The sequence below is a fragment of the Asterias rubens genome, unplaced genomic scaffold, assembly GCF_902459465.1.
Source record: "Asterias rubens unplaced genomic scaffold, eAstRub1.3, whole genome shotgun sequence".
Lineage (NCBI taxonomy): Eukaryota > Metazoa > Echinodermata > Asteroidea > Forcipulatida > Asteriidae > Asterias > Asterias rubens.
The window spans coordinates 26,395-48,230 of NW_022985708.1; the positions used below are offsets into that span (position 1 = coordinate 26,395).

Here is a 21,836-nt window from a genome sequence, read left to right on the forward strand (position 1 = left end):
TTGTACCACCGTGGACATCTTGTGTATTATTTCCCTTTACCTCCTGGTAAGCGTGGTACTAGTCCACCGTGGACATCTTGGTTATTATTGTCCCCCTTTGTACTCTTATTATACCACCGTGGACATATTGTATTTCCCTCATCCTCCTGGTAAGCGTGGTACTAATCCACCGTGGACACCTTGGTTGTTCTTGTCCCTCTTTGTACTCCTATTATACCACCGTGGACAGTATTGTGTAGTATTTTTTTCTCATTTGGGTTTAATTGTTGCCTTTGTATTGTACGCCTAACCGTACACCCCGACTTAATGACCCCAACAGAGACTGCTGTTCAGTGTACATACACATGTATGACGTATACAGTCATGTACATGTACATGTCCACGGTGGTACAGTCAAAATCCACACGTCCACGTTTGGCTGCCTTGTCTTCTATGTATGATATGTTTAGGTTTACGTCCACGGTTTGGTCGTGATAATTCGGCAACTCCAGAAACCCTGAACAAAAACTTTTACCTGTTCTAATCACACATTTAATAAATGTTCAGCGTACTAGCATCTGTAATATGATAAAACAGCCTACGAGACCATCAAAATACTGCCGTCCTCGTTTGTATAGTAAGATTAATATGTCCACGGTTGCAGGTCGTTACAAGTATGGGTGTGTGTGTAATGTACATGTGTATTTTGTGTGTAATGTACATCGCAGTTAGTTTGGAAGTGTTGTAGCGGCCTGTCAGATAATAGCTATAGCAAAGCATGGCGTCCAGTAGCAGTGTTGAACTTTCTGAGCTACAGCTGAAGTCAACTAGTGAATTGTGTGAATTTCTGCGAACACTTTCAATTCCGGAGGACGTTGTTGACAAATTTGAGAGTAAGTATAATAGTATGGCTGGTGTTGTAAATTATTGTTCCCAAGTAATAAACAAATTGTCTTGCACAGTCACCAATGTTGACAGTACAGAAATGTCATTGTCATGACGACATGCATGATGAATGGGCATGATGAGGAAGATTGAATGATTGATAGGTTCATACATACAGTACTATTCTCTATAGCCATAGGCCTATTATAAAGTGTTAATGTTCTGGTTGTACTTGCTGGGGAGAGATGCAGAATTAAGGTTTATGTCTGGTTTGTATTTTTACCCGAAAACGGGATCAAGTCGCGTACGTTCTGGTCGTTCCCATTGACCAGCGCGCTGGTACACGGCACTAACGTACTGTAACTCGGTACGTACAGCAATATTCCCTGACAACCAGCGGGCGGCCTTATATAGCGTAAACATAAAACTTTAACTCTAGCGCGCCGAATTTAAATTACTTTTCTTTAAAATTTACATTACAAACACATATTTTTTGTTTGGATTTTGTGGAAAATTAGACTCAACATGACATGAAAGAGGCATAGATAACATAATTTGGGTCAGTACACTGATTGAATGATAATCATGTCAAACAAAATACATTTTCTCTACTAGGCCTACTTTAACTATCTACTTGCAGGAGATATTTTATGTGTAAACAAAAAAAAAGTTTTTTTGTGGTGTTCTGTTCTTTTGGTTTTTTTTAAAATAAGCTTTTATCATTTTAAGTAACACAGATATTTAAAAATATGGTATGTATTCCAGACCTGCAGATTAAAACATTAAAAATGCAATGCATGTTTGATATGTACAGGTGAGGGAATTTGTGGTGAAGTTCTACCACTATCATTGGCAGAATTGATGGAACTGGCACCTCGTATCGGACCACGTCGAATACTGCAGAAGCGAATCCCTCAGCTCCTTGGATACTTGGTAACAGTTATTATTTAATCACTGATTGTAAATTATGCCACATCAGTGTTTGTTATGTCCTTTTAGGACAAATTTAGAAGTCTGCTTTTCTAAGCACCTTATAGAAAAACACAAATATGATGCAGGTTTCATCATCAAATGTGGTTATTGTGAAGCCACATATGTGAAATATGATTCCTTTCGGAAACACATGTATCGCAAACATCAAAATGAGCTGTCACTAGAGAGGAACATTTCTGAAGATGACTTGAGTGATAGGGAAAATCCTATGGATGAAGTTGATCATATTGACAACGAAACCACCGGTGGGCCATCATCAATAGGGCAATGTGCATCATACATTCTTCAGTTACATACCTCTAAAAATGTATCACAGACTGCTGTAGATGTAGTTGTTAGTAACACCAAAGAACTTATCTCAAATATAAATGATGTCAATTGTCAGAAAGTTATGGAACATCTTCATTAAGTTGGTGTCAACACAGACAATATTGACCTTGAAGGTATTTTCACAGATAACCCATTTACTGGTCTGGAAACCAGGGCAAAGCAAGACAAGTATTTTGAATCAAAAATGGGTTACATCGCACCAGAAGCAGTTGAAATTGGAACAAAATATGTTGTAAAAAGAACAAAAAACAACAAACGTTCAATGTTCTCAGAGGCTGTGTTTGGCTATTACATTCCATTTTGGAAATCTCTTGAGAGTCTTTTGCAACACAGTGAAATTGCTGAAGAAGTGGTGAAAGGACATGCATCTGCTGATGGGTATATGTATGACATCTGTGATGGATCATACTTTTCCCATCATCCATTTTTTCAAGATGATGATTGTGGCATTCAAATTTTGATGTACAACGATGACATCGAAATAGTCAACCCTATAGGATCACATGTTAAAAAACACAAGCTTTCAATGTTTTATTGGTCCCTCACAAATATACATCCATCGTGCAGATCAAAGTTGTCTACAATTAACTTACTTGCTGTTGCAAAGTCAGTCGATTTGAAGAATGAAGTTGCAGCTTTTCACAGTGACTCACCGGCATTACGTAAGCTGCTTGAAGATTTTAAAGTGGCCCTACATAGGCTTGGAACAGAGGGAATACGATTCTTACATGGCAACAATGAGTACCTGAAGAGAGGGGGACTTTTAGCAGTGCTTGGAGATACACCAGCTCTCCATGTTATTGGTGGATTTAAGGAAGGTGTTTCTTTTGCCCACAAAAAGTGCAGATCATGTGAATGTACTGGAGAGGAAATGACACAGCGATTCACCGAGTCAGAATTTACTCTGCGACAGGAAGATGATCACATTAGAAGATGTGAGACACTGAGAACTCTGAGCAAGGATGCTCAAGTGTACTGGTCAAAGCATTATGGAATCAACACTTCCAGTATTCTCATTAAGTTTCCCTTCTTTAAGGTGACTGAATGCCTCATGCATGATGTTATGCATATTTTTTTTGAAGGTTTAGCACCACGTGAATTGACACTTCTTCTTCGTCATTGTATATCTGAAGGGTATTTTACACTTCATCAGTTCAACAGATATGTAAAATCATTCAACTTTGGGAGCAGGTGGTCCAAAAACAAGCCTTGTGACATAGCCCCTCAGACCATCCAGCCTGGACATCAGTTAAGGCAGGATTCAACCCAGATATGGTGTTTGGTTCTGCATTTACCACATATTATAGGTCACATGGTTCCAATCGGTGATGAAAAATGGAAGAACTTCATCCGTCTTATCCAAATCATTACACTATGTACTTCACATCGTGTTGATGCCTCAACAGTTGCGTCATTGGAACAGTTAATTGCCACTCATCATTTAAAATATACGCATCTATATCCTGAAGAGAATGTCACTCCAAAAATGCACTACTGTGTGCACCTACCAAAACAAATGCAGAAGTTTGGACCTCTGCGTAATTTGTGGGCTATGCGAATGGAGGCAAAACATTCACAGGCCAAGGGGAGGAAATGGAAAAATTTCAGAAATATGCCATACTCAGTCAGTGTGCATTATCAAAAGTGGATGTGTGGTAGAATGACATCTGGTGATGGAAACAGTCTTCCTTACTTCATAAAAGAAGCAGACAAGGTGACAGAAGGGACAGATGAATTACTAGATAATAGTCATCATTTCTATCCCTCCCTTGTGGCCGCAAATCCTGAAATTGAGGAGATTGCACCTGTAGTTGTTATGTCTACAGTGAGTGTTACTATCAATGCAATTACCTACAAAATTGGGAATGTTCTATACTATAAAAGAGAAAATGACAACCGGCAGTTTGGAAAAGTCATTGCAATTATCGTTGGAAACATGCAAAAGTACCTAATCTTAAACAAGCTGGAAATTGTTCAGTTTAATTCGCATTTAAACAGCTATGAGGTAAAATTTACAAATGCTGATGTATGTGTTTATCCTGTGCCAGAAAGGCTATGGTACCCATGGCCCATTATCTTTTATAAAAATTCCACAAAGTGGTTTGTCACTGTAGAAGGTGATATTGATGTAGAGCAGTTGTAAATTTCAATCCCATCAATAGAATGCAGAATTGGATGACACGTCTGCTGTTTTTCATGCACAGCAAGTAGTCTGCAGAGCACAGCAAGTACATGTAGTAAGGAGAGCACATGTGGTAACTCCAGCAGTGCAGGAGTTGATTCTGCTGGAAAATCATCAGGTACGTGGTAATTCTGTGGTGTACACCATTGATACAAGTGTGCTGATTCTCTTTGTATCATAGGGGGTTTAATGTATTTGATTTTTTTTTCCCAATTTAAAACAATAGTTTGTTAATGGTTTTTCAGTTAACTGCAAAAGCACTGAACTCAGTAAAAGCAAGCAGCCCAGTAATTGCAAAAGTAAGCAATCAACCATGTGTATTTTGCAGAAAGACTGATGCTAATTGTAAGACTGAATAATCCAATATGCCTATCGTTTGTACAAGCAATTTATAGAAGTGCTCATCAAGTGACTAATTTATTTAAAATATGATTGATCACTTTAAAAACTGCAGATGATGCAATCATTCTGATTGAAAGGGACATCTCTGATACAGTGAAGTTGTCCTATCCCTGTGAACTGCCAAGGTTTTCCAAGGTTGTGCACAAGGCTCTGCAGACAGGAAGTGTCTACAAGGAATGGGATCAATTCGTCAGAGAATCAGCAATTTTTTACTTGCCAGATATGCCAGCTTCTGATGGATTAGCTCGGATTGCTTACCATAGCATCGGTAGATCCATGTTCGATGCGTTTCCTTGTATTGCCAGTGCTGGACAAAATGCTTGGGTAAGTACACTTTGGAAATTTGTTAAATTGTTTTGGTCTGGAAGCTTGCAGCCTGCTTACAAGGATGCTGCAAACTTATAGCAGCCAGGGTGTGCAAAAATGAAACTTTACTTGCAAAGTTATAATCAAGACAGTCCAGGAGTCTGAAAAGCCCTCTAGTTTAGGAGTTGATTCAACCATGAATCAACAACCTCTACATCTAAAGTTGACCACACAGGTTAATGTCCACAAACATCCATTTGTGCATATCACAGTCACATGTTTTTTTTTATTTTTGGCTCTTGTTTTCAGTCTCACTTCAACAGATGCTTAAGCTCAAAGATACGATGGGAGAGACAGAAGCGACTCAAAGTGATGAAACGCAAAGAAAGCCCAAAGGACCCTGATGCAGCAAGTAAACGTCCTTGCACAAATTCATCTCCCCCACCACTAGCACTCCCTTCCATTCAAGAGCCTTTGATCAGCGAAACAGTGTATGCTACACACATCAAAGAAATTCAAGTAAGCAACACTTTCTTAGCAGACATACTTACAAACAACAGTTGTTAAATTAATTGTATTAAAACTTATTGCTGTAAATACTTGGACTTACTGGGCCATGGCATCAGTACAGGCAAGGAAGTGGGTAGGTCATTCCATGCCAAGTTGATTGACAATGACCAACTTGGATAAACAAAAAGCATGAAATTCAAGCAATCAGGGTCGCGTTTCTACAAATAAATTTAAGTACCTTGCTGTACAATTTGTTTGCATCTGCCCATTTTTGAAATGTATTGTTATTATTTATTTATTTATTATATTATTTTCTCTCTTTTTTGGGGGGAGTCCATTGATTGTTGTAATGCTACAACACTCGATCTAAAACTTTTGATATTTTGGACAAAAGGGCTCAAATTCAGAACTAAACAGGCCTATAAACCAGTTTAGGGCTAAGAGCACTAGAATAATAGGACATCTGCTCTAGAATGAGAAAGGTTGTGGGTTCGTATCTCACCCGAGTTGCAGTGTATTTTTTCTGCAGAACTCAAAAGCACTGAGTAGGCCCACACAGTGCTTGTAACAACGTTGGTGTAATTGGAAAAATTCAAATATAAATTGTTCCCGATGCAAGAATCACACCATTGCACACAATTTGTTTGGACTTTTAGAAAGTGTTTACAGGCACTCGTAAGACAGACATGACACCCACAGTGATGGCCCACTTGGACAACCTAATGCAGGAGACATTCCCACGTAGAAGGAAGCTAATACTGGCCCCAGACAACATGGACACATCAGAACTAGTAGAAAAGCTTTGGAAAGATTTCCCATGCCTTCAAAATGACACATGCGTAAGTATATATATAATTGAAAATGTGGCCTCTCCACCTTTCTCCATTCCATTAAATGCTTTTGTTAATAGCTCTCTTCTACCCCCTTGACCCTGAAAGAGACAGGATTATGGGGGCTGTGTCACACCCCCAGCCCACAAATCCCTTTAAATGTCAATACAATTTTCAATTATCCAAAAGCGAACTGATTGAGTTTCAATCCAAAGGCAGACTCGTGGCAAAGATAGTAATGTAGTAATGGTACAAAATATCATATGAAATTATTCCATCTATAAGTGTGTTGTATTTTTCAAAAGAAACAACTTAAAACATGTTGGACAAATCGATTTTTAAAAGCTCGCTGGTCAGGGATCTTTTTAAAGTCATTGAAAATACCTCAGAATACATGTACTTTGATTCTTAATTAATCAAACCCCTATTTTTATGATGCAGGTCACAATTTTGCAGTTTTCACTGACAAGTAGGACACTTATTGAGCTCAAAATTTCATAGTACAGTCTCTTTACACCTCAATAGAATTCCAGATTGGATATAATTAAGGCATTTTAATCAGTATAATTGTCCAATGCTGTGGGGGGCCTGTAAAAGCCACTCCAAGCAGTTTTCATTATTTCCATTGTTTCTTTTCATAGCTAATGCAGGAGATCAGACGTTGTGACATACACCTTGACACATACTACAATGACAACTACTTGGGTGTGCTGGAGAACCTTGGTAAACTGTATGATATTCCACACGATGTAAGTGTAGTTGCATTGATTTTTTGTTTTTTACAAATTTTACTCAAACAATTTGGAATTATTGGATCCAACAGCTAAAAATGCAGATTATAATTAGATTAATGAAAACAATAATTGTAATGTGTGGGTTTATGGGCTTATTACTGATACAATCATTATGTATTGAATTGGATCAAACTAGTTTTCTCTCTGATGCATAGCTCTAACTTCAACAAATTGCATAACAAGCAGTCACAGATTAACAAGCAGTCACAGATTAACAAGCAGTCACAGATTTTTTAGACTTGAGAGCCAAGTGGAGTCATTTTGGTGACCGAGTCCTGTCTTGTGGAAATAGTTTACAGTTTTTGAGATGGAGATAGTGTAATTTTATGCAAAGGAGTATAACACAAATATTGTTGTCAAAACCATAAGGAGTAAATCAGCAGATCAGATAGGCATCAGGAACTTATAGATTTTGTTCTGAACATTCCCAGGAATCATAGAAATAAAATGTTCTCCTTTTAACAAATTTCCATTTTATTTTTCAGACCGACTTTGACCATGTTCAAGTCCTTAAGGAGACGGAAGTGCGCCTGAATAAACGCATCAAAAAAACAGAGGTCATCAAGGTCTTGAAGGTACTGATAACATTAATGACATGTTGGAGTAGCAGGTTGGGCTTGTGCTTCAGCAGTTACGAGTTAAATCATACTTGAACGAACATATTGTCCCACCTCCCCTCTGCCATCTCAAGTGCCATCTCCAAAAACAAACAAACAACCGGAAAAACAGACTAACAAACAACCGAAAAAACAGACTAACAAACAAGAAAGCCACTGCTCAATTACTGAATCAAACATATTCACTCTATTTTTTTATCTCATCCTGCAGCTCAACTCGGACTCCATGGACTCGAAAGTAAATGGCCAGACATCACCTAGCCTCGTCATTACAACTGATGATAACCTTGTTACATCTTCTCATGTCGTGGGTTTTGGGCGGACCCTTGTTGAGATGCAGGGGGAAGGTGCGTTGAAGAGGGGACTGCGGTCGCTTATGGCAACCTACTACATCCTTGATTTCGAGTATCCTCCAGGATACTCGATGATGCTGAAATTCATACAGCACTACCTGATGGGCAGGATAGTGAAGGACATCCCCAAGTCGATCAAAACATTGTGCTCCAAGGCTGGAGTGGCTAACAGTGTGGATTAAGCGGTTGGGTGAGACAAAGCTATGCTTGGTGGTTAAGTAGAAGTAAGGTTTGGGGTAGTGCCATGTGAACATTTCTTGAGTGTGTGTCACTCAAAGTTTCGACCAGGAGCAATTTCGGACAAGAACATTTGTTAAACTAACTTTCCCGAATGCTGCATGAACAAATTAATGACAAAAAAAAATATTTTTCATAATTTTGCCGTGGATTTTTGGTGCATATATATTCTTGACACATCGACAGTAAGGGAGTTGAATCTGTTTGATACGTTGATGTGCTTTGCTAATATTTTCACTTGGTGCTACCCCAAACCTTGCTTCAAAAAGTCTCCCGATGTATAGCTGTTTATAGGCTGTACTCTTTCTGTACAATTATCTTAATTGCCAATACTTTATGTTCACCGAACTTTGAAACTGAGGATTATGCAATAGGTATTTTAATTTAACCCTCCTTTGTAAACAGTACAATTTGTTAAGAAGTTGTTTGACCCCTTCAATTTTTCTGGGTTGGAGGGTTTTGAAAGGTCGACTAAATGTGTCGCTATGTATAGTACAGTACAATTTGTCATAAAGTTGTTTGACATGCCAAAACTTTTCCGAAAAAAAAGAGCAATCCTACACCCCCGCCCTAACCCCCATCTTACACCCCACCCCACTCTGCCCCCCCCCCCCCGGTTTTTTGGTGTGGTAAAAAAAAAGGTAATCCTACACCCCAACCACACCCATATTGTCACCCCAGGTGTCCTGGCTTGGAAAAATAACCAGTCAATCTTGCACCCCAACACCCTTCCAGACCCATCCTCTTCCCCATCCCACCCCCATGCTCTTATTTGGTTAAAAAACTACACCAAAAACAATCAATCCTACACCACCCCCCTACAAAAAACAAACTCCTCCACCCGCACACCCAACAGTATATAGGAGGGTTAATTTAATAGAAAACGTTGGAACAACAGAAAAAAGTTGGAACAACGTGCCATTTTTCAGCACCTAACCCAAACCATTAATTCAATGATAATTAATCATTAGAGTAGACAGGAACCAACTTATTGACAGATTTCTGAAAGAGCACAATATTAATGGTTCAAAGAATTTTGGGTAATTTTTGGTAAATATTTCTAGGACAGATCTTGATTCAGAAAGCTTAAGATAAAACAATTTCCTCATCACTTTATATTTAAAGGATTTAATCTTGCCAATTTGTGTTCACACAAACATTTCAACAACTCTTTTTAAAATAAAAGTGGGCATATTAGTGACAACAATGACCTTCTAACACATAGACATGTACCATCACTAGTAAAACTGAAATTAAGGTGTGTTTTTTATGAGCCACGTTTGGAACCATCAAACGTTTTCTTTTTCCTGCCTAAACGTTATTTTATCGTGTTTTATGAGCATTCAAATGTTTTTAGAATGTTTCATGACATTAGAAAAAGTGATCATTTGCAAATTTTGATAATAAGGTGTCTTTTTAAAAGTCGTAATTTAATCAAGAACAATTGTAACTTTTTACTTTGAATTTCAAGTTGTGTTGTTAAAGTTTTCAGTATAATTATGACATGCAAATGGTGTTCTGTATTCGAACATTGTTTGTTATCTAATAAGTGATTTACCAGATTTCAATGTAAAGTATACAATATATTTTTTTCTAATAAATCATATTCAGAGTTGATATTTCATTTTGAAATTGTCACTGTTTTTGTTTTTTTAGAATGCATCTGAAAACCTGTCTGACACCATCCAGTGATAGCATCTAAAGCGCATGATATGGCAGTAGTTTTAAACTATGCACTAAGGACACATCACCTCAAGTAACTCACGCACCAAATTTGTTCATTCGTTCTCCTCCGAGATGTGAAACTAGCACCTCATGTGTTCATGATCCCAGGGCAAAGGTGTTGCTATATGTGCTAGTCAGCAGGTGCTAGTTCAAAATTTTACCATCACCTGAGGAGAGCCTAAACCGATACCTGTATTACATGAGGCAATAGGCGCACCTCAAGTGTTCATGATTCTGGGACAAAAGTGGTGCTAGTCATTATGTGCTAGTCATTATGTGCTAGTCAGCAGGTGCTAGTCCAAAATTTCACTATCACCTGAGGTGGGCCTAAATCATTACCTGTACCACATGAGGCAATAGGAGCACCTCAGGTGTTCATGATTTTTGGACAAAAGTGGTGCTAGTCAGCAGGTGCTAGTCAGCAGGTGCTAGTCAGCAGGTGCTAGTTCCAAATTTTACTATCACCTGAGGTGGGCCCAAATCAATACCTGTACCACATGAGGCACAGAAGCACCTCAAGTGTTCATGATTCTGGGACAAAAGTGGTGCTAGTCATTATGTGCTAGTCATTATGTGCTAGTCAACACAACTGACACATGAGGTGCATGAAATAAGTGCCTCAAGTGTTCATGATTTTGGGACAAATATCTGCTGTCCCACAAGTGCATGATGTGCAGTCCATTTTTACAGTGTAGACAGTGTATATTAATACATGTTTATTACATGTACATGTACTGGTACATACATTGTACAGCGAGAACAGTATAGCGAAGTCGTGAGTACGGTTGTTCTTTCAACCTTGTACGCGTGAGTAAAACAACAGCCTCGAACGGTTTGTAACTGAAAGCTTATGTGTTTCTTTATATTTTCTTGGAAATCCAAGAAAAGCGCTTATGCAGGATGTGGGCGTTTCATTCTAAACATTGGCCCTTCACAGGCGCGATTGAGAATGACCTATTGACCTGAACTACAAGGCTGCATAATTACTGCTGCTATGCTAGCTAGCATGCAATCCATGACGACTGTGTTAAACATGTACATGTACGATGTACACATATGCACACACTGTGTTATACCATGGTTATACGCTGTTTACATCGTGAACATCATGGCAGCTTCGACAGTGTCGGACCATGGTCGGACCGAGAAATAATTGGTAGTCTGAAATATGCCGCAGACAAACTCCAAATTGACGATTTCCATTCAGAACAGAAGACCATTCTTCAATGTTTTCTTCAAGGGCATGATGTTTTCGTTAATTTACCAACTGGGTTTGGTAAATCGGCTATATTTCATTGTTTAATACAAGAACCATCTAAACACTATTGTTCCAAATTATGTAAATGGTAAACTGGTATGCTTCTTTAAACTGCTGTGTTACTATTTACTGAAAGTGAAACTTTGTAAAATTTGTTCACCCCGAGTCATCGTCATAGTCGTATTTTCTCAATTTTCTTTTCAACTTAAATTGGTTGGTGCACCACCAGCCGCTGTACTAAGTGTAACGTTAGGCGTTGTCATAAGTTTGATTGAATTGATCTTTTAGTTGTTGTTCAACCACGCGGCCATCTTCTACTTTTTGTACCCTTCTCAAACACTTGTCACACACTTGATGTGACATGCAAGGGTCAGTCATTGATAAGTTGATGCTCAAAACAGAATCAAGCCTGCTGATTAACTGCCTGGAAGTTGTTTTATCTTGTTGGAAGCTCTTGTAGTTGTGCTGTGATGTACTGTTGCAAATTATACACCATTGATTTCCAGCAACTGCCCTTTTTACTGTGGTAGGGATTTCTCCCTGGCCCGCCATTGCGTTTTCCTTGCAACAGGCTACCACATGTGTGTTTAGTTTACGCTGTACATAAATACTATGACCTAAGGAGCACGTGTGCAGTGTTTGCAAAACGTTGTGACTGACATCGCAGCGAGAGTTGCTAGGCCAACCAACAACCAATGAGAACGGGTTTTTAGTCAACATTAGCATAATGAGCTCTGCCCTAAATTTGGGCATTTACAAAACCATCAAGGCGTTGATTCTGTGAGTACCCTCACACGATCGAGCACGCACACACTGACATGACTGATACTGCACACAGACACATGCACGGACGTAGCTAGCTGGTAGCTCGGGCGGGTAGCGTGGCGCAAATAAAATAAAAATTAAAACAATACAATACAAATTATAAAAAAACTACAACGCCTTGATCAAGGCTACAAAAAGACCGAGTTTTGAATGATTTGTAGCCGTTGCCAAAAATATTATTGATGGGGAATAACCATGGAATAAAACATTAATTAACACGTTCATTTGCACACCGAATCCTACTTCGCAAATGGGTCACGATTCACATTGATTGCTCAAAGTATGAACCCGCTTTTAGTCGAAATGTTTTTGTTTCAACAATTCTTGAAGAAGACATAAATAAGGTGATAAGAACCTAACAAATGTTTTGTCTTTTTTTTTTATTTAGAGTGTTTTATGGACCGACTGGCACGATTACATGTTGCCACAGAAGAGAGGGCTTTGGAATCGATAAAGTTCAAGAAGTATATCACTGAGAAAATTCAAGACATTAATAGATTGATTAGGAAACAAACAGTAAATGAGTAAACCCGTTCTTTTAAAGGGAACATATATGGATACCTTTGGTTTTTGGAACCTTTGGATTGTTTGAATCCTATCTAAATGTAGGGATGAGATGGGTCTACATGTACAAATGTACTGTTTGTTTTATAATCAATCTGTTGATATCTTGAATCCTATGTAAGTGTAGAAATATAAGGCCTACATCAAAACTAACCGGTGAAAATTGTATTTGAAAAGGTTGTAGCGTTTTTGAGATAGATCACCAAAAATCCGGAGCGGTTATGTCCACACAGGAAGATTAAAGTGTGTGCACAACATTGGTAAGGTTGAAAAATAAAAGTTCACAGATTTGCACATAACTTACATGGTATAAAAATGGTCATGGTGGAAATTTTCCATTGAAATAGTTTTGCTTGAAATGTCATAGCTTTTAGAAAATGAGTAAAACAAACTGTCTTTATCCTGCAGGATAAAATCTTACCTTGGAAAAAGGTTAAAACACATAATGGGGTTTTTCACTGTTTTCTCATGAATCTGAAGACCAATATTTAGCTTAAACTTTCACAGGTTTGTTATTTCACGTATATGTTGGTCACATCAAGTGTGGATTTTAGTCTTTGACAATTACCAATGTTGTAGGCACCATTTAACCAGTGTTGTAGTCAAGTCCTTTTCAAGTTCTTTCCGAGGCCAATGCAAATAATGAAACGGCCAAATTAGTTCACGTCTTGTACTTTTTCGCAAAATTACTCAAGAATACTTGCCATTGTTTAACTTTTCAAATGTTTAATTGTACAGTTAGAATCAAGTCGTGAGCAAGAAGACTGTGATGTCCCAACACACTTACTTTCACTAAGGAACAGCAGATAGGGTGTTTGTTGAGACGGAAGTACTGTAAGTACACAAAATTAAGCAAAAGGAGTCGGGCTCGATCAAATTCAAGGTTTTTGCCTAATTTTGCGAGAAGTTTGGTATTTACAGCAGACTTGTTTTTCCAAACACAGTCAAACTGCTGTTCCTTATTGAAAAAAAAAGTGCTTGGACCTTAGTCTTGTTACACAAGACTTGATTCCAACTGTATCACCTTTATATACACACAGCCTAAAAAGTTCATGTCTTGTACTTTTTCACATAATTTCTTAAGAATACTTGCCATTGTTTAACTTTTCAAATGTTTAATTGTACAGTTAGAATCAAGTCGTGAGCAAGAAGACTGTGATGTCCCAACACATTTACATTCACTAAGGAACAATGGGATCCCATTCAGCGGGGTCCAATGGGATCCCATTCAGTGGGGTTCAATGGAATCCCATTAGACCGTGGGCTGAGGGCCAAATTTTTTTTTTTTTGTAGTCCACCTCACGAATCTACTTTTGCTTGTGCTTAAAAAATCGTAAAAACACCACTGATTATGAATATGAAATTCGCCAAGCCGAAAAACTGCACATGAAAAAGATATTAATTAATTAAGTTGGGAAAAATCGGAAACTAATAAAGCCATGATTATTTTGATTATCCAATCACGGCGCCTCTTTCATGAGCTATCGCGATGCGTTGACCAATGAGGAGGCGCGTTTCACGGTGAAGCACCACAACAACAATGGCGTCTTCATCAGACATGGCGGACACATCGGAAGGAGAGGAAAGTGGCGATGAAGGTTCTATTTATTGTTGTATGCATACTTGTGATAAAAAATCTAAGCTAGTGAAGTTGACAGACAAAAGCTACGCTAAATTTAGGGACTGCAGCCTGCGATGGCGTGAATTAAACTGTCCCAAAAGTTTAATTGCTGCCACGTTTTTGGAGAACGACCACGACGACCGTGATGATGATGATCGCAACCCTCCTCCATCCGGTTCCGGTGATACTTCACGCGGTTCAACGCGAGGACGACCTAGAGGAGGAAGAGTAAGGTAAACATGGAATCGAGCGATATTTTTGTGTGTGTAATTTAATATTTAATGCATGTAAAACATTTTTATGACTGAGTCACCAAAGACTGACTTTCGAGTTCGACTGTCACTAGTCAGTTTCATTCATTATCGATCGTGCAGCAGCACTGCATACCGTCGTCCGTGCAGACAGTTTTTTGTTCCCTTTGGATTTTACTATAGTCACAAGGCCTTCCTATTTTAGTCCGATTTTTTTGTCCTTGGACAAATCTGAAACAAATGTGATTCAATAGCTTAGAAATATATCTGGCCTACACCATGTATGTGAATGTATACTGTCAAGTGTCGTGTAGTCTGTAATGTAGCTCTGTAGTAAGTCACAATCTCACTGTACTTGAAAAAAAAAATCATTTGGCCTGCATTCAGAATCCCTTGCCCTTCCTTGTTTTGTTGAATTTTGAAACCGGTTTTACCTGCCAAATATGTCTGACACTTAGATTTTTTTAAATTAATTAATTTGTGTGCTGTCTTAATAAACAGTCTCAAGGTTATAATATATGCATCCACTTTTTGAATGGGCAGATTCGACTCGACACAAAAACTTCAACGCACTTTTCAGATGTGTATGTGAAGTTCTAGCGTCACTCGCAGAATGATTGTCTTTTTGAAAAAAAAAATCTGCCCCTTGAACAAGTGTACATTTTATAACCATGAAAGTGCTTATTTGTTGTCCTTTTTTCTGGAGCTGGACTCATAATTACAAATTTTCAAAGAAATTGTCCTACTTGATACAGATATTAGTCATAATGTCACATTATACAAAGGTTTTAACATAAAAAGGCTTGCAGCAGTGACTAACTATTGGCATTTTTTGTTCCTCTTTTTTAAAAATAGAAGGCGAAGTGGTCAGCCGGGCTATCACTTGGAATGTTACCGCCACTATTGTAACACAACAAAGATTAAGCGGGCAGAGGAAAGACAGAAAAAGAATCAGCTGGAGGAAATTAAAGAAGGTAAACTACCAAATATGCATTTAAGTACATTAACATAGGTATACATTTCTTTTGTCTAGTGTAAGGAATTTTTGAATCAAGTTACACATTTTTGTATAGAGCAGATCCTTCACCCACTCATTTTTCCCAAGGAGACAAGTGACCAAAGGAAACAAAAAAATCAAAATTTAATGACAAAATGAAAGAAATTGTGAACTGTACATGTGTACATGATCATTGAAATAGTTGTTAATGTTTTCATCCACAGAAAGTGAACTTGGTGAGAATCAAGACAGCCAAGATCATCTACCAACAAAGCGGTTGCTGCGATCAGGGTCAGAGCAAACACAGGTCATTCCAACTCCAGGCCGGTCACATGTTCTCCCAATACAGTGCATCATTTGCCGAGAGACAAAATACACCAGGGAAAAAGCTTCGCAGAAGAGAAAGAGAGAGCGATTGGTTCAATGCGAGACAAATCAGGGAGGGCAGTTAGTCAAAGCTGCCAAAATTCGACAAGATGAACAGCTGTTGTTGCAAATCCAAGACCGGGATCTTGTAGCCATTGAAGCCCGGTATCATAAAAGCTGTTATCTTAAATACACAAAGATTGTTCGTCTAAACAGTTCAAATGATCAAAGTGAAACTCCACAAAAAGATTTTGAAATTTCATTCCAAAAGTTCAGTCAAGCTGTATTGAAAGAAAAAATCATCGAAGGTAAAGAAATCTGGCGTCTCACAAAACTAACCAAGGCATTTGTTAAGATTGTTAAAGAAGTTGAGGGAATAGATGCAGAAGGATATAAAACTCATAACTTGAAGAATAGGATCAAAAAGGCACACCCTATTATTTGTTTTTCTAGACCCTCACGTTTCTTTGAAAGTGATATTGTATTTGCAGGTAGTTTAGATGTTATGGATGTTGTTGAGGAAGCAGTTCATGAGTCTTCCACCAGTGAGAGTGAGAGTACAAGTAGTGGAGATTTCACACCTGAGAAGACAGCTAACTATCCTGGGGAGATTAGAGAGCTTTATTTGGCAGCACAGAATCTCAAAAATTTGATGGAGAACTCAACGACTACTGGTCCCTGGCCTCCAACTGCAGCTGATCTGACTATTGATAAAATCCACGAGATTGTCCCCTATCAACTCTTCAACTTTTTAGCATGGAGCACCGGCTGCAGCAGTGTCCCAATAAGTTCAGGTAGGATTGCAGTAGCAGAAGAAGATGAGCTTCGAGTGTTGTCTATCGCTCAAGATATAATGTATCTTAAGGCAAAGGGAAGGACTCTGATGCCAAAACATACCGCCCTTGCCATGGCAGTGAGGCATTTTACCGGGTCTGCTAAGTTGATCGGTCTTCTTAATGGTTTAGGTCATTGTGTTTCAAATTCAGTTGTGCTGGGCCATGACACTGCACTTGCTAAACGGCAGCTTGCCATGAGTGATGTTCTACTCCCACCAGGGACGCAGCCAATTTTCAGCACTCTAGTGTGGGACAACAACGACTTCGATGAAGAAACTATTTCGGGCAAGGGTACTACCCATAACACAAATGGAATCATCATCCAACGCCCAACATCATCCTCAGTTAATCAATCACCTGCAGAAAAGTATGTCCCTAAATCCAATGCAAGGTCATTTCAACCACTCCCAACTGAGATCAAGCCATATCTTGGATTAAAGAAGAAGGGACCTCGGCCATTTGGGAAGGATGTTCTTCTAGGAGAAGAGAATCATTTACAAGCCCAAGAGAATCCTCGAAAATTGGATCTAGCTTATGTTTTAATGAAGCTGGCAGGAGTATCAGAAGAGTTTTTTGCAGGATGGACAGGATTCAACACGACTCTTAATTGTTCCAACGTTCCATGGATGTCAAAGGTAGGATACCTTCCCATTATTGATGCTAGCCCGACTGAGTATGATACCGTTTTCACCATTTTGGATAGAAGTGTTGAAATAGCAAGTAGTCTTGACCAGGAGAAAATAGTTGTTGTTTTTGATCAAGCTATTTATGCTAAAGCACAGCAGATAAGATGGAGGAATGATGAATTTATGAATAAAGTTGTTATTCGACTTGGAGCGTTCCACACTGCCATGTCATTGTTGGCATGTATTGGAAAGAGATTTCGAGACGCGGGCTTAGAGGATATAATGATTGAGTCTGGTATTGTCGCTCAAGGTTCCATCAATGGTGTGATGAATGGACACCACTACAACCGCAGCATGAGATCTCATAAATGTGTGATGGAGGCATTGCAACGGCTGCGATGGCAGGTGTTCTTAAACACTCTTCCTGATGAAGAGAAAGATTCAGTACTTGGGGTACTGGTAATACTTCAGAGTTCATTTCCAAGTGCAGCATTCCAGGAGCACGTTCAGTCTGAACGATTTGCAGATGTACTTAAGTCTTACAGTCAGTTCATATCTACTCATTCCAATGATCCAACATTTGCTGTTTGGTCATCATACATTGAGATGGTAGAACTTCTTCTTCTTTTTGTAAGAGCCACTCGAGAGGGTAACTGGGATCTTCATCTTTCAAGCATTCGAAGTTTGTTGCCGTGGTTCTTTGCATATGATCGCACAAATTACTCAAGGTACCTGCCTGCTTATTGGCTCGAGATGTGTGAGCTACCGGTTCGTCATCCATTAGTTCATGATGCATTCATGATTGGCGAGTTTGCAGTTCAACGACAGCAAGAACATGGTTTTTCTCAAGTGGCTTGTGACCAGGCAATCGAACAAACCTGCAATCGGGACACCAAGACGAAGGGGGGAATGATAGGTTTTACAACGCGTAAGGGTGCAGTTCAAAGATGGATACTATCACAGCATGAGCGATCTGCAATTTCAAAGCGGTGTGAGGAGATGGCAGGGCAAGGTGAGAAAACCAGAAGAAGAAAAGATCTTGACAAAACACGGATAAAGAAGGATGAAGAAGATGTGCGTTCTGTAATCAGTTGTATTGAAGCAAGGATAAATCCCTTTGAAGAGTCTAATGAGCGTTTGCTCCATATTTCGTCAGGCGTGGTAGCTTCCAAAGAGGTCAATAAGGACTACCTTGAAGCAAGAGAAAGAGGAGATGCTTCTTTTGTTGTCTTTTGCAAAGACAGGTTGCATGTAAGTGATGTTGATATGTTTGCTACCCTCAAGAAACAAAAGCTAAAAACATTCAGTTCCATGAACAAAATGACAACTTCAAAAGTGAAGGGGAAGGAAGTAACACTTAAGGCAGACAGAACGCTTTTTCAGCGGCTTCTCATTATTGCCAGCGTAAGGAAATTAGACATCCCCAAAATGTTAACATACAACCTCGGACCATTGCCTTTATCACTTGCAACTTTCAATGGGTGTCTTAATAAGACAACAAAGGCCAGTCTTATGCATTATATTGAATCTATTGTCGACCCCTCCCCAGTCATGGATAGTGTCCCAAAGGGTAGTGTTTGGCTAGTGGATGGAATGGCTATGCTTCAAGAACTTCCACAGAGAAGTATTCCAAGTACATTTGGTTTGCTGGCAGATCATCTCCTGAGACAACTTGTAAATTTGGCCAGAGGTGTGCACAGTGATGCTGTTCACTTTGTGGTTGACATGTATCCCAAAATCAGCATCAAGAATGCAGAGAGAGGAAAACGAGCTGCAAGTGGAAGTCAGGTCACCAAAATCTATGGCGAAGACCAGAAAGTTCCTCATCAGTGGAAGAAATTCCTTTCATGTAGTGATAACAAAGTGGCGCTTCAGAATTTCTTGTTTGAAGCATGGAGTAAACGACCTGCGAAATCGCTGCATAAAGTCACAGTTTTCGCTGCTCATGGTTGTCATTGCCATTCACTGAAAGATGTGGCGGGTGAAATGGTGGTTGAAAATATTGCAGATTTGGAGTGCAACCATGAGGAGGCTGATACTCGACTCTTTCTTCATGCAAAGCATGCAGCTTTGTATCAAACATCCTCCAACACAACAACAGCTCATGTTATAGTCAAGAGTCCTGACACAGACGTATTTGTCATAGGTGTTTGTAAAGCCAACAGAATTGGAACGACTTTGCTTCTTCATACAGGACGAGGAAACAACAAACGAGTCCTTAACCTTACCAATGTGCACAATTATCTTGGAGCAGAAGTTAGTGATGCCTTGATTGGACTTCACTGCTTTACAGGGTGTGATTCGGTTAGTGCATTTTACGGGAAGGGAAAGAGTAAGGCGATAAAATTGATGATGGGCGATAGTGATGTTCAGAAAGTTTTCAAGCAGATTGGTTCGTCTTTCGAAGTTAGTGAAGAAGTCATCAAAGCCATTGAGAGATTTGTTTGCAAATTATATGATCAAGACTGTTCCTTGGTTAATATGGCAAGATACAACATGTTTTTGATGGTTACAAAAACAGAGGCTGCCATGCCACCTACAAGTGATTCACTGCAGCAACATATTTTCAGAGCAAACTATCAGGCTGCTATCCACACTAGGTGTTTTGAACAAGTTCAGGACATCCCTAGTCCACATGGTCATGGCTGGAAGATTGTCAATGACATGGATCTTGATATATTATGGGGAGATCTCCCACCAGCTCCAGATAGTGTTCTTGAACTGTCCAATTGTAGGTGTAAAAAAACCAAATGTAAGGCACCACTAGCCAGCCTCAAGGGCAAGTGTTCTTGTCGTCAAAACAATGTTCCATGCACAGATTTATGCACTTGTATAGGTTGTGAAAATTCTCTTTCAACTGAAAACTCAGATGATGAGGAGATTGACTCCGATGAAGATTGTTGATGTTTACTAAGTGTAACTACTGGTACCTTAACTGTGATCCTTTGTATGACCATTTCTTGTTGAATTACTTATTTGTGCTGCACAATTGATATGTACATAACTTTCTTGGATAATTGTTGTGAGAACTATACTGACGAACTATTAATTACATGAAAATGTATACTAAATATAATAATAGTTTAATCTGCAAAATCAAACAGGCTTTTGAATTTTAGAAGAAAAAAAATTCCTTTGGATAACGAATACATTTTCAAAAGCCATTGTATATTGAAAGTCATTTCATCATTTATTTGTACAGTTTTTCAATAACTAACCCTTTATGACTACGATTCTGCCTGTTAAAATAAATTAAAATTAAGGTTTATGCATTTTCCTACAAAAGGGAGTGGAAATATCTGAAATGCCAAACTCTTATGTTTTAGTTAACAGATCACACTGAGGAAAGAAAGAAACCGACCATTGACATCTGTTGCTTTATCTCAACGATTTATTTATGTATTTTTGTTGTTGAATGAAATGGAATTTTGTATTTTACTTACTTTGCTGTGAAACGACATATTGAAGTTGATAAGATATTTCATATGATTATTGAACACACTATTGAACAAGTACAGGGCCCAATTTCATAGAGCTGCATAAGAAGAAAATATTGCTTAACAGTTTCCTGCTTAGAAAATGAGAAGGATACAGCCACAAATTGTACATGTAACATGGTATTTTAGCTGGTAACCTTACCCTGGTTAGCATTCTTCGTTTTATGCTTAGCTATTTCAGCTCTGTGAAATTGGGTCCTGGTTACAACAAAAATATACATTTGTTTATATTGATAGTTTTATTGTTAACGGTAAAGAATTTTGTTTTCAAGTTACTCTGCTGTTGTGAAAAAATAAAATGGAAAATTAATATATATCAGAGAGAAGAATTGTAAGTTTGAGTTACTATTGTCATTTTGTTTCCACAAAAAACAACCCTTATTTAAATGGTTTAAAACAATTAAATTACTTGCATTTGCAATTGGAAAATTTAACAGGCAAAATTATTAAGTTAAAAATTCATTTCAGTCAAAAAGAACTGTTAAAAACAAAACTTTTATAAGATTTAATGGGCTGGAAAGTCCAAGAATCCACTTTATGGAATTAATATGGCAAAAAGTTCCTTGTGTGTGTGGGTGTCTTTTTCTAGAAGAGCTAGGTTCAGATCAAAATGTGTGCACAAACATATGGGGCGCTGTGATCCATAGCTCCCCATTGCTTTATGCACAGTTCTCTCATTTTGGCCAATAGAGGGCGCTATTTTCTAGACAATTTTTTTAATTAGGCATAATTAATTAGTGTGCAGTTTTTTCCACTGGCGAATTTTGGATTCTTATTTAGGACCATCAGAAGTAACTCTGTGCAAAAAATCAGGTAGATTCCAAGGGTGGACTACAGAATTAAAAAAATAGA

The 21,836-nt window shown here is 38.5% G+C and overlaps 2 protein-coding genes across 2 annotated transcripts; both read left to right on the plus strand.

Annotated features, from left to right (window-relative positions):
• The first annotated feature begins 757 nt into the window (after window positions 1-757).
• LOC117305899 lies at window positions 758-8,980 on the plus strand. The gene is made up of 10 exons (XM_033790788.1): window positions 758-872; window positions 1,679-1,797; window positions 2,795-3,122; window positions 4,392-4,487; window positions 4,824-5,095; window positions 5,387-5,596; window positions 6,244-6,426; window positions 7,059-7,166; window positions 7,697-7,786; window positions 8,040-8,980. Exons 1-10 carry the CDS (start codon window positions 758-760, stop codon window positions 8,361-8,363), a joined length of 1,845 nt encoding a protein of 614 aa, XP_033646679.1. The 3' UTR covers window positions 8,364-8,980.
• Window positions 8,981-14,053: 5,073 nt separating this feature from the next.
• Window positions 14,054-21,836, plus strand: LOC117305912. Its single transcript, XM_033790801.1, has 3 exons — window positions 14,054-14,644; window positions 15,518-15,636; window positions 15,884-21,836. Exons 1-3 carry the CDS (start codon window positions 14,331-14,333, stop codon window positions 20,389-20,391), a joined length of 4,941 nt encoding a protein of 1,646 aa, XP_033646692.1. The 5' UTR covers window positions 14,054-14,330; the 3' UTR covers window positions 20,392-21,836.